Source organism: Hippocampus comes, unplaced genomic scaffold, assembly GCF_001891065.2.
Source record: "Hippocampus comes isolate QL1 unplaced genomic scaffold, H_comes_QL1_v1.1 scaffold62, whole genome shotgun sequence".
NCBI classification, from domain to species: Eukaryota; Metazoa; Chordata; class Actinopteri; order Syngnathiformes; family Syngnathidae; genus Hippocampus; species Hippocampus comes.
Genome location: NW_017806062.1, coordinates 2,230,868 through 2,247,077, shown reverse-complemented (window position 1 = coordinate 2,247,077; position 16,210 = coordinate 2,230,868). Strand labels below are relative to the sequence as shown.

At 45.1% G+C, this 16,210-nt stretch overlaps 1 protein-coding gene across 5 annotated transcripts in view; it reads left to right on the top strand.

Annotated features, from left to right (window-relative positions):
- Positions 1-16,210, top strand: part of peak1 (pseudopodium-enriched atypical kinase 1) — a 47,260-nt gene that overhangs the window by 25,108 nt on the left and 5,942 nt on the right. For all 5 annotated transcript variants that reach the window (XM_019893288.1, XM_019893285.1, XM_019893289.1 and 2 more), the window contains 2 exons: positions 6,889-10,325; positions 13,478-13,716. In XM_019893288.1, coding sequence (XP_019748847.1) covers positions 7,018-10,325; positions 13,478-13,716 — 3,547 coding nt within the window. In that variant the 5' untranslated portion in view covers positions 6,889-7,017. The remainder of the gene's footprint in view (positions 1-6,888; positions 10,326-13,477; positions 13,717-16,210) is intronic.

Here is a 16,210-nt window from a genome sequence, read left to right as displayed (position 1 = left end):
GTGTCAGCAAAATGGTTCTTTTCTGCTTTTCCGACAAGACCCATCGGGCTCGATTTCACACTCTGGCATCAACTCAAATGGTTTGAGCCAGCCAGGCGGGGAGACATTCATGATGTAAAAAGTCTTACCCGGAGCTTTTGACACACTGGATGCCGCTTGACTGGAAATGACGTAGGTTGCCGTCGTCGCTGTCTTTTCAGCTTTCTCCTTCATTGCTGTCCTTTTGCTTTGTATTACGCTTGGCAGGTAAGAGGCGGAAGTGTTTGGTCATTTTTTTTGGGTCCAAAAAAAAAGTGTGTGTGGCTGAATTGTCACAGTCTCAAGGCAAATTGAGTTTTTGGTCGGATTCTCACTGTATCCCCAATCGACAGCCCTGGAATTAGCCAATGGCAGAGCAGGTCTCATTATGCCCTGCTACCCATGTTATCCTGTCTTCTTCATTGGGGAGGTGGGGGCTCAGGCTTGCCGAGGAGGGGGGGTGGGGGGTTTGTTAGTCACGGGCTCAATTAAGCTTCGTACGTTCTCCAGAGTCATCAGCCCCCCCCGGCTACTAACATATCGCTGCATCAGTATGATGATGAAGTGGAGAGAGTGAGACATATGCAGGCTTGCTGTCTGTGTGTTGACACGTTTCGTTTGAGAGACATTGAGAAAGCAGCTCAAGATAATGATTGGGGGGGTGGCGGCGGGAGTGGTGGTGGTGGTGGTGGTGGTGGTGGGGGGTATACTGTTATTTTTAGCCCTGCAGTGGAACAGTGTGACTTAGGCTTGAAGTGCGACTGTGTAAATGCATGCGTTTTATCTCGATGACAGCTTTCTGGTCAGGCCGCACCAGTGATGAGGGCGCCGCTCGGAGTGCCAATAAAGTTGTGAAGATTAAAACTAAAATGAACCTTGAAAGCCGTCTTTTCAATGTAGTACACGGTTAAGTCGCTGTCTTGCACATTGACCGTATTCTGTCGACATTTCGGAACGGAGGCCTCGTGTGCTATTGACGTGTCCATCAAAAATAAGGTGTGTGTGTGCGCGCATGTTTCAACTGACAATAGTGTTTGACGCCTCCGACACAAAAACACAATGAAGGCGTCCCTAAATTTCACGACTTGCCAATTGAGAAGGGCCGCATGCCGCGGATAGGGAAAAAGTTTTGACCGTACCATGCGGAAGGATACGATGCGCGACAATCTGAAGGCGTTGGATCAGTGTGACGGCCGTAAAAAATTCTCAAGCTGGTGCCAAACTGCAGTCGGGACAGAAAAAAAAAAAAAAAACTTGCGTTGGTCTTCCAGTCTGTCAGTTGGTGAGCTTAGTGCGAGGGAATGGAGTGCATACAAAGTCTGCAAAGCCCAAGCTGCCAAATGTTGATGGCCTCAAGTCCATCCAAATGATACCTGAAACAAAATTAACAACAAAAAAAAAAGTATACAGTATTCAGAGTATAGTTTTTTTGGGGGACATTTTGAACAGTGTGTACATGCAGAATCAACCTGAATTTAGCTTTAGTTGCTTACATAGTGAGGAAGAAATGGCTGAAACTGGAATTCCTGTGCCCTTCACTACAATTTCACCTTTTCTTTCATGCACCGGCAAATTTTGTGGGAACTGGTGGTGTTTTTTGTTTTTTAAGAAAATCCTCACAATCAAGACAGTGTCAAAACAATGCTTGTGATCTTTTGTGATCTTGGCTGATGTCATTACATGAAAAACCACCACAAAAGAATTATTTTGTTCTCTGATTTTTAATTATGATGATGATGATGATTATTTTTTGGTGCAGACCCTTTTTGCATGTTTGTAGTGTTTTTGTTTGTGCGCTACACCCACCAAAAATGTTATTCATTGTGTGTGCGTATGCCGTCCCACACATCTGCTCAGCCCGCGGGTTGCTTTCCTCAAGAGAACTTGTCTCTCTTATTTTCCCAGGCAAAACCCTTCCAGATCTTACACAATATCAAGCGCTGGAATGTTGTTGCTTTTCTCCTTTTTTATTCTTGTTTTCTCCCATTGTCTGATTTGACTACCAAGTCCGACAGTTTATTTGAACATCAGTGACGCCTTGCAATACGAGTTAAATGTGTTCTGTGACCGTAAATCGAAACACTCGTATCGCAAATCAGCTTTCGTAATTGAAATGAATGGAAGTGCCATCAATCCGTTCCAGCCTCTCAGAAAAAACATGTTGAATGAGGGGGAAAAAAACAGCACGCGATATTGGATTGTGTATAGCGCTCTTTTTGGAAGAATTGTTGACTAATTCTATCTGACAAACTGCTGAGTGACTTGCAAGTCATAGGAAGAAAAAAAAGATCTAACTTGTATGTCGAGTCATTCATAGCTTAAGGCAGCACTTTATATTGGTTCCTCTTTTAAATAAATTGCAAGTAGCCTCATTTTGGGAGTGATAACAAATATATATTTTTTCCTATAGGCTGCTCAAAGTTTTAATTTTTAAATGTTTTCCTCCAGCGTGGATTGTAAATGCAGTGTCCAAATTCCGACCGTTCTTTTAGCCGTCTCACACTGAAGACTATAAAAAGATGTTTGTTCCTTTCAAGCCTGAAATACACTTTTCACTGTCGGGAACTCAAACATGAAGCACATCTATTGTTAGCGGCACACATGGATTTTGTGCTACAATCCCGCAACGTATAAATTACTTGTTGTACTGGCGGTTTGATCACTCTGCCTCTTGTAGTTGAGAGTATTGTGTCATACAAATCTAGTAAAACTTCACCTCACTGCAGCTATGCACAGGCATACTTTAGGCCTCTATTTGAAAATAATGAACTGCATTATTAAAAACAAAACAAAAAACATAAATGACATCCACATCAAGATGCATTTGCTAGCTGCAAGGTGCATGCCAAAGCAAGCGATGCACACTTCATCGGCAACCTTAACCGTAAGGCAAAACGTTTTTGGAACAAATATAAACAGAAATAAATCAATTTGGCCTCACATGTTTTTTCATTGGACGGGAATAGTGTGGACATGGCCTCAGCTTTTTTTCTCTAGCCTCTTTGAAGTTTGTCATCGGGACATTTAAGTGAGTCATACCGTTTTGCAGATGCACCCGTCATGAAATTCAGGGAACAGAAGCATCTCCCGTAGAGACACGGTTTATCTTGTTGATTCAGCGAAATGCTTAAGACAGCAGGGCTGAGAAACTCTTGACTTGCGTGTGACACTCTATGCTTTGACAATTCACATCAGTCAAATTTGACCCTTGAGAATCAGAATCAGAATCGCCTTTATTGTCATTGTATTGCATACAATGTTTGTTTTTGTTTCTTTAAAATTATTATCATCACACATGTACTTAAAATTCTGGAAAACTCGTCCTCACATCTGAAGTCTTTTTTTTTTTTTTTTTTTTAACACAAATGACATAAAGCCCTCAAGTGGTGAGACAATATGAGGAAACGGGAGAGCAGGCGACAAAAAAAAAGGAAACCTGAGCCAAAGAGATTGACGTTTAAAGAAGTGAGACATCAAAGCTGGAAGCGACGTGCGAATGGCTTTCAAATTTCAAATCAGATTCCAGCTTTCCAACAGCGGAGCGACGCTCTTCCCCTGAGAAGAGTCGGTTTGCCGGAGGAAGAAGCTCATTTTCCACCCACGGCACGTTGAACTTGAGGAGAAGGACTGCACGCTCTCTAAGCCCAGTCACATAATAGGAGGGCAATAACGGAGGCTGAAAGCTGGTGCACGGGCAGTTGCTAAGCAGGATTTCCGATACTTGTGGCGAGACAGCCACGGTATTAGGATGGATCTGAGCAGAACAGATAAGAAATAGGGACAGAACCACACAAGCCCGGTTGACAGATAATGTGCACCCAGTGTGCCCCCATCCCAAAAAAAAAAAAAAATCACACACAACAAAGCCAGCTCAATGATGTTCTTCTCAGCCAGGAACTGTCAGATGCTCACGGCATTGTAAGCAGGCATGTTGTCATGGTGAAGCATCCGCGAATTTTCCTGCTACAACTCTCCCTTCTCCTCATGGAGGTTTAAAAATCTAGCCCATGATGGGAAACACATTTCATTCTATTCTATTATTTTGTTGTTTTTTTGTGTTTTTTTACAGTCAACACAGAATCTTTTTCACAAGATGCCACTGTCATATTTCTCCTTGCTGTATTCAAACTCAGTGGTTCTTAGGCCCACGAAAGCTTTGTGTGTCAAAACAATGTGATGCGGCAAAATAGATTTATGAAGAACACATTCGCCATTTTGGAAACAATGTACTGAATACGCAAACGTGTTTCTTCAAATATTGTCTTTCCCTCGAATAAACATTGTGCGCACTATCCCAGCCACTATTCCCATCAGGAAAACTAACGGCTAGCTTTTTTTTTTTTTTTTTTTTGCGTCCATTCATAGACACAATTGTTCCCACGTGGGCGTAACTCCTGAGCCCATTTGAAATCCTCGCTCAACCCAAATAGGAGCGCCTACCAAAGCACATAAATAAACAAAAAATACGTGCAGTCTGATTGCATGTTGAATGCAAACAGTATTCAGAAGTGACTTTATCGTTCAAAGGTTTTGATCTGAACAAAGTAAACTGTTAAAATGGTACTCAGGGTTTTATGATGGCCACTTTAAGACTCTGGACCAATTCCCTTTATTTCTTCGAGTCTAAATCCAAACAAATTAGACCAATTCTCGGAATGTGATTTCAGAGCAAGCACTTCAGGAGTCTTTTGCGAATTAAAAAATAAATAAATATGTCTGTTTACAGCTCAAGATGATTGCCTTTGAATTACCGTCTTGACAAACGGGGACCAAAGGGAGGCACATCGATACATCAAAGCGGGAGCAAAAAGTGAGCGAGAGCCCGAAGAAAACAACTTGTCTCAATACTAAAATGTGAAAACAAGTGTGTGGGACAGGACAATGGGCCAGATGGGGAGTGGGACAGCAAAAGTTTTGGCACCCAAAGGGAGATGACGAGCGTCAAGAGCAATCTTTGAAAGCGAAAGAAAGGAGTTGTTTTGATAAATGAGAAGTTGTGAAGACGACGACGGGAGTTGAAGCCTGCTGGTGTTTGCGGTTTTAAATGACTGCAGCTTATGCAGCTCAGGATGACTGATCTGACCTCTTTAAGTGTTTTTATGTGTGCCGCCTACCAGTCATGGACAAGCTGAGTTGAAGGCACATGTGCTTAGCCAATGTTCGCTGTTCTTTCAAGTGATTTGTGACGGGAGAACTTTCGATGCCAAATTTACCCTGTGCCTCCTAATGACACCGTCAAGAGGTAGCGTGAATAAATTAAAACAATGAAGGACCTAAAATTGAGCCTTGAGGCCCACCACAAGACAATATGAATCAGCAATTAAATTCCACATTCCAACTTAAATCGTGATTTAATCGATTCCGATGCCCTTTATTGGATTTCGCTATTGCTCTCTCTCAGCAAGGTTTTGTTATAATTGGCATGAAACCAAACCTACCGGACGTTAGATGCGTGAAAGGGAACTACGTATGCCTTGATAGTGCATCACCAATGGCCTCCATCTACGGGTTTATTCAGATACAAAACAATTTGTGTCAAAACATGATGTATCGGCTCAGAATTTCACACTGCCGTTCAATTCTGTTGTTTTTGTTTTTTGTTTTTTTGCAAATATGCAAGCACCGTGAACAATACAATTCTGATTACTCACTGCTTTATATTAATGACATGCTCTGAAAAATCTCATCTGATAATGTGTCCTACAGCATCGTAATCATCACATTCACATTTTGTTCATTATTTGATAAGTCAGGAAAAAAAGAAATCACAATCACAATCGCTCTCAACTGACAGAAAGACCGCATCAGCCTGACCTAGTTAAGGCTGTCAGACCCGACGACGCAGCGAATGCTAATATGCTCATATGCTTCTGCGGTTTTTTTCAATTGAATTCTCAATTGCTATTTTGTGCTTAGGCAACACATCCCCTGCGTAATTGAATTTTGTTTTGAAATGACTCACCCCGCCATAATTCATCACAAGTCAATTAGGTTGCATAATGGCTTGTTACATCATGACGGTAGCTCAAGAATAGCAGTCGGTTCTTTTGGCAGATGGCCACGAGCCGGGGCACTAAACTGTTACGGCAGCGTGGTAGGATTGTTCGGATTGTTATGGATGAAAGAGGGCATGATTGTCTCAGTAATAGTTCTCTCCCCTCCTACCTTATTTTTACAGAAAAAGCACCGACAGGAAGCATTTCTGCTTTGCACACTAAATGGCCCTTTGCATCTCCACCACCCCCCCCAGGCCAATGCTGAGTGAATACAGTATATCAGTGGCAGTGCTGATGATTGCATGATGTGGGCAAATCTCCAGATTGTATGGAGATTGCATCTTCTCTTGGTCTAAAAAAATTATAATAATTCACTTTCCCCTTTTTTTGGTTGTTGATTTCATTTTAGTGTAGTAATTGCATTTGAAAATGTGATCCAATCATTGACCTCAACTGTAAATTAAGCATCAAAAGCTGATAGTAGCAGCGACTCGTAAGATGCGCACATCAGCTCCTCTGTCAATGGCATCTCAGATAGCATTCACGGGGAGCGCAATAACTGCTCAACCTGAATAATACCACCCAAACACTCGTAATCCTCTTTACCTCTGCCCTTTTTTTGTTTTGATTTTGATCTACCATACATGCAGAGTTGCATGAAGTCCGATTGTTGTCCCTCAGGAGAAAAATGGAGAAATCTTGCCATCTATTGGGGATCATGCGGCACTACCTCTTTTCATGGTTTTCTTCATCTCCACACATTGTATTTTGACCCAGGCGGCTTCAGTTGTTTATTATGCAAGCTGAATTCGTGGCAGCTAATTGAAATTGTTGAAAACTGACCCGTGCCTTTCTCTTGTGTTTTCTGCTTCAGGTCTGCTATCCCCAGTCTTGAGATTTAAACCGGTTCCGTGATTGAACCCCGGTTGGTTCCTGTCGTCAAGGTCCTCATGGAGGGGTTTGCTGTCCACTGACTGAAAGCAAACTCTGCGGATCAGCGGCCATGTCGGCCTGCAGCACCTTCACCGAGCATGTGTGGAAACCGGGCGAGTGCAAGAACTGCTTCAAGCCAAAGAGTCTGCACTGCACTCTGAGTGGCGGGAACAAGCCTCGATCCGAGCTCAGACTTGCGACATCTCAACAACAGAATCCGCCCCATGCTGGGACCAGAGCCAACTCGAACCTGGCCAACAACTCCCAGAGGGCCGGCAGCGGCAGCGGGAATGCCCGCTCGGGACACTTCCGTCCACCCGTGGCAAAGAAACCGACCATCGCTGTTAAGCCCACTATGATGCTGCCATGCTCATCCTTAGGTTCAGGTTCTAACGGCAATATGCAGAGTCCAACAAGTGTGCTGGAACCAGGCAAAGCTTCAGCCTTTATGGTCTGGAATCGCAATGGACTAAACTGTAAGAGGGCCAGCGGTACGAGCAACAACAACGAGGGAGACGACGACGTTGCCGAAATTGAGGGCTATGAGCAACTTAGTCCAAGGACCCCGAGTGGAAATAATAATAACAGTGGACTGACTGATGTCTTAAAAGAGATTGCCGGGTTAGGTCCTGGTCCAAGCCTCACGCCTGTGTCTAAAGACTTATTTTGGGGACGGATCAGTAGCTCATACCAAAGGTCGTTAGAAAGAGGCCTTCCGGCCGCAAGCTGTTTGGCGGTGGGAAGTTGCCTCGGTGGTGGCACGAGTCAAAAACGGGTGTCTCTAAGTGATAGCACAGAGATAATCAGCATGGAGGGTGGTCGCTTTTGCTACCCCGAATTTTCGAGTGAAGGGGAAGATGATGATGAGGAGGAGGAGGAGGAAGAGTCCGAAGGAGATGACCAGCACGAAAGCTGGGATGAAAGTGATGAAGAGTTGCTCGCTATGGAGATCCGTATGAGAGGTCAGCCACGATTTGCAAACTTCCGTGCTGCCACCTTGTCTCCGGTGCCCTTTGCCGCCAGCAAAAAGTGGAATACGGTTCCACTTCGCAATCGTTCTTTGCAGCGGATTTGCGCTGTGGATTACGATGACAGTTACGATGAAATTTTGAATGGGTACCCCTCCGTGGATTCCACTGGAGTTCTTCCACATTACGGGCCTCGTGACTGCCAAGGTAGTGGTTTCCTTACAAATTCAGAGTCCACAATTTCTCCGGGATCATCTTCATCCCTACCAGAAGATTCTCAGACTGCGTCAAGCAGTGAAAGCAGCGTGTCGTGCGCTCACCGAAATGGCTTACGATCCCCCGCGCCTGTCAAATTCCCTCTCGCCTGTACTTCTCCTGTGAGCAAAGAGCCTGCTCACAGAGCGCTGAGTCCAGTCAAGGTGATGGAAACGCACAAGGCTGTTCTGGCTATCAGATTGGATGATCAGGATCAGTCAGCGTCAATGCCCCAGGCCCTCCCGGGCCAACCGGTGACAATCAGTTTTAGTCCCACGGAGGAGCAGGCCAAGCCATACCGCGTTGTCAATTTGGAAAAATCACTGATTTGTAAGCCTTACACCGTTGTAGACGTATCAGCTTCCATGACGGGCAAAAGTGAACATTTAGCAGATCCTCCACCCAAGCACAAAAACCCCTCCAGCCCAACATCGTTTTGTAGCACTTCTGTGGGTCAGCCTCTGTCTCCAACGTCGTCCGGGTTACCGACGTCACCGACATCTGTTGTCCGTTCAAATGCCTCGCGGAAGAAATTGGGGAGCATTCGTTACCAAGAAGTATGGACATCAAGCACAAGTCCTCGTCAAAAGATCCCCAAAGTTGACCTGGGGAACGGGAGCACCGCTGGCCAGTCGATACCTTCCCAACACTTGAGCCACAAATCAGCTCCGACATCTCCGGTCGCTGGGCTGTCGTCTTCCCGAACGGTCCCCGTGAAATCTCCAAATTTATCCGAGATCAAGTTTAACAGTTTCAACAATGCGGGCATGCCTCCTTTCCCCATCATTATCCGAGACGAGCCGGCATATGCCCGCAGCTCAAAGAATGCCGTCAAGGTGCCGATAGTTATCAATCCGAGCGCTTATGACAACTTAGCTGTGTACAAGAGTTTCTTGGGTCTCCACGGCGAGTTGACGCAGGCGAAAGGGGTCGGCAGCCGGGTGACCAGCCATACCTACGAAGAGATTGGCTCCTCCGAGAGCGTCCAGTCGACCTCGACAGACAAAACCCTCTCTGGCAGAGGCACGTCGGAGAGAGTGTCTTCGGAGGAAACAAAAGCTCCGTTCGAAGCAATGGCAAAATCTCCCAGTCTACAACCGATAACCACCACAGACCCCAGCGCTGTGACGAGCTCTGTGTTGGCCTCTCCAATCGGGGCTCTTTCACCCACTGCATCAACAAATTCCACCACCTTTCTAGCGGAAAACCCGCCCAAGAGTAGCCCTGCTGCCATTGCGGTAACGCATCAATTCAATCGGGATAATCTTATCAAACAGTCTTCTTCTACGGGGACAGGATTAAACCATCAAGTCGACGCCAGCGCTGTGCTCTCGCAGATTGTGGCCTCCATCCAGCCGCCCCAGTCTCCTCCGGAGTCCCCCTCTGCCCATGACAAAAGCTTCAGCGCTGAGGAACTTTATGCCCTTCCGCCCGATGCCATGAAGGAGACCCTGGCACGACCAAAGTCACTGTTTTCCTCAAATGACGCCAGCGTTCCCAAGCCCATAAAAGACACCATCTCCAAAGTTTTGTCGAAATCCCAGAGCGCCTCCGCTGCCGTGCCCCTCTCCGCTAGCCGCTCAGAGCCTAATGCCCCTTTCCCCCCTCCCAGGTCTACGTCTTCCCCTTATCACGCTTCCAACATCCTCCAGAGGCATTTTAGCAATTGGACTAAGAGCTCCGCTTCCAGTTCTCCTTTACGCTCCAGTGAAGGCGAAACCCGTCCGAACGGAGAAGGGAAACGCAGTCAGCCGGAGAGCTCCAAACCCAAACGGTGGATCTCGTTTAAGAGTTTTTTCCGTCGACGGAAAGATGAGGACGAGCAGCGAGAGAAGGCGGAGAAAGAAAAGGAAAAGGGCAAGCTCGTCGGGCTGGACGGAACTGTGATTCACATGCTTCCGCCGCCACCGGTTCAGCAGCGGCTCTGGTTCTCGGAGGCAAAACCTGAGGATCCGTCCCAGAAACCGACCATTGTTTTTACCTACAAAATGGAAAGTAGTAGCGACGCAAGTGCTGAAGGAGAGCTACGACTAGAAGAATGTAAGGAGACTGCATTACTGACACCCTGCGACAGTGAGGAGTCCAGACCTTTGAGCCCAGGGCGACAACATCCCGCGTCGGAGTTCACTGAAGTTGCCCCTGTCAACGACATAAGGTATTTCCCTGAGAACTGGAACATTTTTTTTCTACTCCCAACACCCAAATATTTTATGATGCAAAAATTGCTTTTAGCAGATTGTAGGGTTTACTCTTGGACCAACGTGTCACATTGGACCACAAAGTCGAAGTAACGGTCCACCACTTTGCTCTCAAATGTTAGGATAGATTTAAATCTGTCGGGATACTGTGTCGTGAAGTCGTATTAAAACACTGCTCGAATCCAACACGTACTATAGTACTGAACAATTTTGTCATGTTTGGCTTATTCATGATCACTTTGAAACAGTAATTCATCCCTTCGTCACATCTCGGTTGGATTACTGTAATGCACTTGACTTTGGAGTCAGCCAATCCTCCATTAACCGTCTCCAGTTGGTCCACAATGCTGCTGCTCACCTCTTGACTGGTACTCGTTATTAGAGGTCCCGAAAACTAAGCGGATGGGACTGAGCCTTTTCCGTTGCCGGTCCCTCTCTTTGGAATGAACGTTGCGCAAAACCCCTCGCTGCCCATCTTTAAAACTCGTCTCAAAACCCATTTGTATTCTTCGGCTTTTGACTCAGCATGACTCAGACTTGAATTTAGTTTGACTGTTTTTGTGCTTTCTATCCTCTGTTATTGGTTTATTGAGGTTTTTTTTTTGTTTTGTTTTGTTTTGTTTATTGTTGTATCTATGATATTTGCCCCATGCACAGCACTTTGTATACAGCGGTGGGTTGTTTTAAAGTGCTCTAGAAATACACTTGAGTTGAGAGTTGATTCATTCACTTGACTCCGAATGCCCGACTGAGTCACTCGGTCATCTCCTCGGAATGCTCTCTCTCAATTCTGCGTCACCGAGTTATTCCAGAACGTTTTGGTTATCTCTAATATCAACTCCAGAGTGGATGTTTGTTTCAACAGCGTGGGATAAAATGTGATCAAGCGCAAGCAGACTGTGCTTTGTGGAATGTCAAAATGCAATTCCTCTGTGATTTTGTCAGCCATCTTAAAGGATCAGATGTTATTTTATTTCCATAATCGTTGCCTTACTCGGACTTGCCAGTATCGCTGTCGAGTGGTCACGCATTCCGGCCATTTTACGGCGGATTCGTAAAAGCCTCAGCTGTCACTGGGTAAACAAAAGAACGGCATCGGCGGTAACCAGTCACTCAGGTCACTTTACAGGCCACTTGCTCTAGCCGCATGAAGGGTTAACGCCGCTATCATTTTGTTGCTTTTTATTTTTTTCCCCTTCGCCTGAATGAGGCCGTTTTATGAGCTCATGGTAGGCGTGTGCTCTTTGGCGCTCGCAAGCACACATCACCTTCGACAGGTAGGAAGGGTTATCGAGGTGCAGGGAGAGGACGACAAGGCAACGGCGGGCAGGAAAATGTCTCCACAGTAGACCAGCAGTGGCTCTCCACAGAATGTGAATTGATCTCGACGCTATCGTCAAGATTCACAAATGGGAAGCTGTGTAAGCCAGTACAGCGGGTGAGAAACCGACGAAACCGTGCCTCCGTTTATCCAACGTCTCGTATTCCTGAGTTGTTGCACAGGAACGTCTTTGAGATGATGTGCTTCCGATTTTCAACACAAGTTTACTCGTTTTGTTTGTTTTTCGACGGCCTCGCTCAGCGGGCCAAACAAAGTGAACAGCGAAGTGAAACGTTTTCGCGCCGTCTCAACAAGTCAGGTCCTGACCCTGAAACGTGTAGCAGCCGTAAAGGTATTTCTTGTGTCAAGGTCCCTCCAGCTGTATATTTGATCTTCCCTCTACAGTCAGTTTCGGGCCACATAGTCTTACTGTACGGGGGGTTTGTGGTGTTTTTCCCCCTCGTTCAATTTCAGGATTTTACAGCAAATTGTATGGACCGTGTGAATGGATTGTCTGTGTGCAGGCTTATTGTCGTCTGTGTTTCGCACAGAATCTGCAATTGTTTCCAAAAGTCTTTGTCGCTTTTCTATCGACATGTGCGGCAGGTCACGCCTCTGAATACAAATGTTGTTTTTCTGATGTCTTCCTTTTGAGCTATTTACGAGGTAGCTTTTGCATTCCAAAAGTCTTTGTCGCTTTTCTATCGACATGTGTGGCAGGTCACGCCTCTGAATACAAATGTTGTGTTTCTCCGATGTCTTCCTTTTGAGTTATTTACGAGGTAGCTTTCGCGCTACCTTCTTGGCGTTTTAAAGAATTGCAGTGTGGTGACTTCTGGTCTCCGTGGACATACCGCACCATTTGATTCGAGGGCAAAAACAATGAGATGTTAATGTTTCTTTGCGTTGGCGTGTGCAGGCAGGGACTTTTTAAATTAGTCATGAAGACTACGACTAATCAAAACTTTTCCCCAAATAAAATGAGTCATCTGATTTGGGATCATTCAAACCTGTCAAACTGTCTCGATAGTGACTACCTCGTTTCTCTCACAACCTGGCTCTGACCACACTCTTTTTTTTGTGGGGGGGGGAGTGTTTTTTTTCCATCAAAATTGAGTTAATCATTCATTCATATGATCAAGAATAGCGCGTTGAACTGATAAGGATTTTCCAAAGTGCACAAACAAACGTGACCACTGGAATCTTGAGAACAGATTTCGGTCACTCGCACAAAGGCAAGGAAAGTTGGATGACAGCGGCTTTTGAAATCGACATCGCTTTTGATGGAAAGCCACTAAATATAAATAACCTCATCGCAAAGAAACACCCGGCAGGAAAAAAAAAAGTTTCCACCAGATGCTTGTCATTCCCTTTACGATGGCATCGCAATCATGCGTCATTGCCATCGCAAAGATGTGGTTTTCATAATCGCAACCATGACGTGATACAACACCGCGTCACTGTCGACATCATAAACAAATAATCTCAAAACACCATCGGCATTGTGAAAGCAGCTCAACACCTCATCGCAAAGAAACACTTCACAACAAAGGTTCTATTAATTCACCTTTACAGTGACATCATTTCCTCCCATAAACACCTTGTATGTCCTTATTGTTGAATAAACACACTCAATTAATATTTGAAGGAAGTATTGTCGCAAGATAGCATTGGTTGCTAACCCGATGGAACCACGCTGGTAATGACGCTCCCAAATCGAGAGCAGATCGAATCCCACCGTCACATCCTTCGCTAATCGTGTCATATTTTTTCCCCTTTCTTCCGCAGCCAGTTACCAGTCAGTGCCAACAATGCGGCGGCTCGCGAGCTACCCACCGTCACCCCGCTCCCCGCCAGAGTCAATCTGAGCTTGGTGTTTGGGGAGGGCGTGGAGACCCGCGCCAACCAGGCCGCGGCGGCCAGCGAGCGTAGCGCCAGCCTCGGGGAGCCAGAGGATGACGGGAACCAGTCTCATCGCTCGCACTCGCCCGCCTCCAGCCAGTGCAGTGCCACCTACAGTAACCTCGGTAAAAAAAAAAAAAAGAACACTTGCAGGATTACTCACACTTTTATCTGTTTCGTTGCCTCAGCCTGGGTTGTTTTAGTTGCCGTTTGTATGTTACTAACAGACAAACAATCATGCTAACCGTTAGCATGATTGCTGAAAATGTGTAGATCTCTACTTTATAGCACCTTGATAAAAATAACTAACTCAATAAATAAAATGGTTTTACAGAGCAAGAAACTCACAGTTCCACCCCCCCCCCAAAAAAAAATCAAGTCATCGGATCAATTAGCATGTGTTGCTTTCGCGATGCTAAGCTAAATTTAGCTTTTCTTCCATTTTCCATTTCCAACAATTCCAAATATTAACATGATATCTAGTTGACAAACACCCTACAGGTACATTCTAAATAAATTAGCTTCCAGATGAGTGGAACACGGGGACCAAGGCTTCAATCCCGGTCACGAACGTCAACATTCCGGTGGGTATGCTAGACCCAACTTTCCAGATATTAGCGGACGCAAATGTAGATAAAAATAGTCCGGTCACATCCGGTGTCCAAACGATGCCAAACATGTCACATCAGCGGAAACCCCTAAGAGACTGTGAAAAACTCATGTGTCATTTAGATATAGAACGAACGTTAATGTGGACTGTAAATGCCTGTGTGGATAGTTGACATGGTGCTGGCGAAGCCTCGCGCCCAAAATTGTCTCTCTATTTAGAACTACTTCTAAATTTTAGTCCACTCAGTGGACTGTCATGGCACTTTATCTGCCCCACTTGGTGTTGTTCAGTTGATTTCACTGTTCAGTATCAATCCGCATCAGGACACCTCTACACCGTACCAAAAAAATGGAATCGCAAATCAGACTCCCAACTCTGCACGTGCGGCTTGCGACTTGGACCACCTTTTTAATACATTTCGTGACAGAGAGAGAGACCCTTACAGGGTTTCCTATTTACTATGTTAAGTGAAAATGGTGGAAAATGTTTGGCGGCACTCCCATTAAGTGAAAATGGTGGAAAATGTTTGGCGGCACTCTCGGCAATTTTTATGTCCTATCCTAAAGCTCTTTGGCGCCATGCTGTGGACATTTTCTGTCCTCTTCAATATGTAATCCCAACACAGAAAAGATCCACTTGTTCCTTAATTTATTTATTTTGCCTCCGAAGCTTGTGGCACAATTTAGACATCACCATAGAAACAGAAATATCGAGATTACACTCAACCAAATGTCCCCTTCAATTGTGAGATTATTTTCATGATAGCACAAGGAAAAAGTGTTGTTGTTTTTTTTTTGTTGTTCTACCATCTGCATCCTTTTTTGTTTTTAAGTCTTGGAGTCTTTTTTTTTTTTTTTTGATATTCTGATTTCTGTAGACCAGAGATGTCATTTTTTGTCACTGGCCACATTGTAGTTGCTATTTAGCTTGGAGGGTTGTTATGACTGTGAAACAATATCAGGAAGTCAAGAATAATTGTTTCTTCAAGTATTGAAGTGTCTGTAATGAGGGGTTTTGTTAACAAGAAAATGCGGACATCAGCTCTCATACATTACATATGATCATTTCAAATTTTGGTACAGATTTTGGGTGGCATCATGGAAGTTGACACGCTTGATTGGCTTTCGCAGGCCACATAAATTATGTGGCGGGCCAGATTTTGCCCCCGGGGCCTTGAGTTTGACACCTGTGCCTTAGACCTTCATGAAAGTAGACTTGCTCTCTTTATCTCGACTCCCAACGTTTGCTTTTACTTTGGGAAACAGCAACCCAACTTTTTTGCCCATTTTCTGACCTGCTATGGACCTCACGAGTAAGCGAATCTCGAGTTTGTTTGTTTTTTTTGTTTTTAATGATTAACTGACAAATAATCATCTGATTGATTCTTAAAATAATTGTGAGTTGCAGCCTGAGATATGATTCAGCCATAAATGGGTTTTATTACATTAGGGTGAACAATTTGAAGCGGATCCAAAATAGTTTTGGTTGTCATGACGACACGGAAATATTTTTCCCCCCTCCAATGCCATTTTTCTAATCAAGTCAATGCAGTCTGTTGACATCAGTGGAGTTGTGCAGTTTGGTCCCCAAAGGGCAAAATGGACCTGAAAGCAATCGCCTTAGATGATAATTAGCATCTCCTTTGCCGTTTACATTTTGGGGGGAGGGGCTTGAAAAATGAGTTCTCCTGTTGACCGTGTTAGATTCCATTTCGCCCACCGCACGTTCATACTGCATGTCCCTCTCTCACTTGTTAATAACGGAGCGCAGCAGTGGGAGGCACAGTGCTCGCCGCCGCCTCGTACGGGGAGAAATCTCCCGTCTTAGTGAGAGCTGGCTTCAGAGCGCATCTCTGGGATGGAAGCACTGAAAAATGTTTCGGCGTGCCTTCATCTCTCTTGAAACTTTTCGGCAGCGGAGGACCTGAGGTAGGCGTATTTACCGCTCTCGTTGCTTTTTTTTTTTTTTTTTTTTTTTTTTGGGGGGGCTTTTTTTGTTTTGGCTTCTTC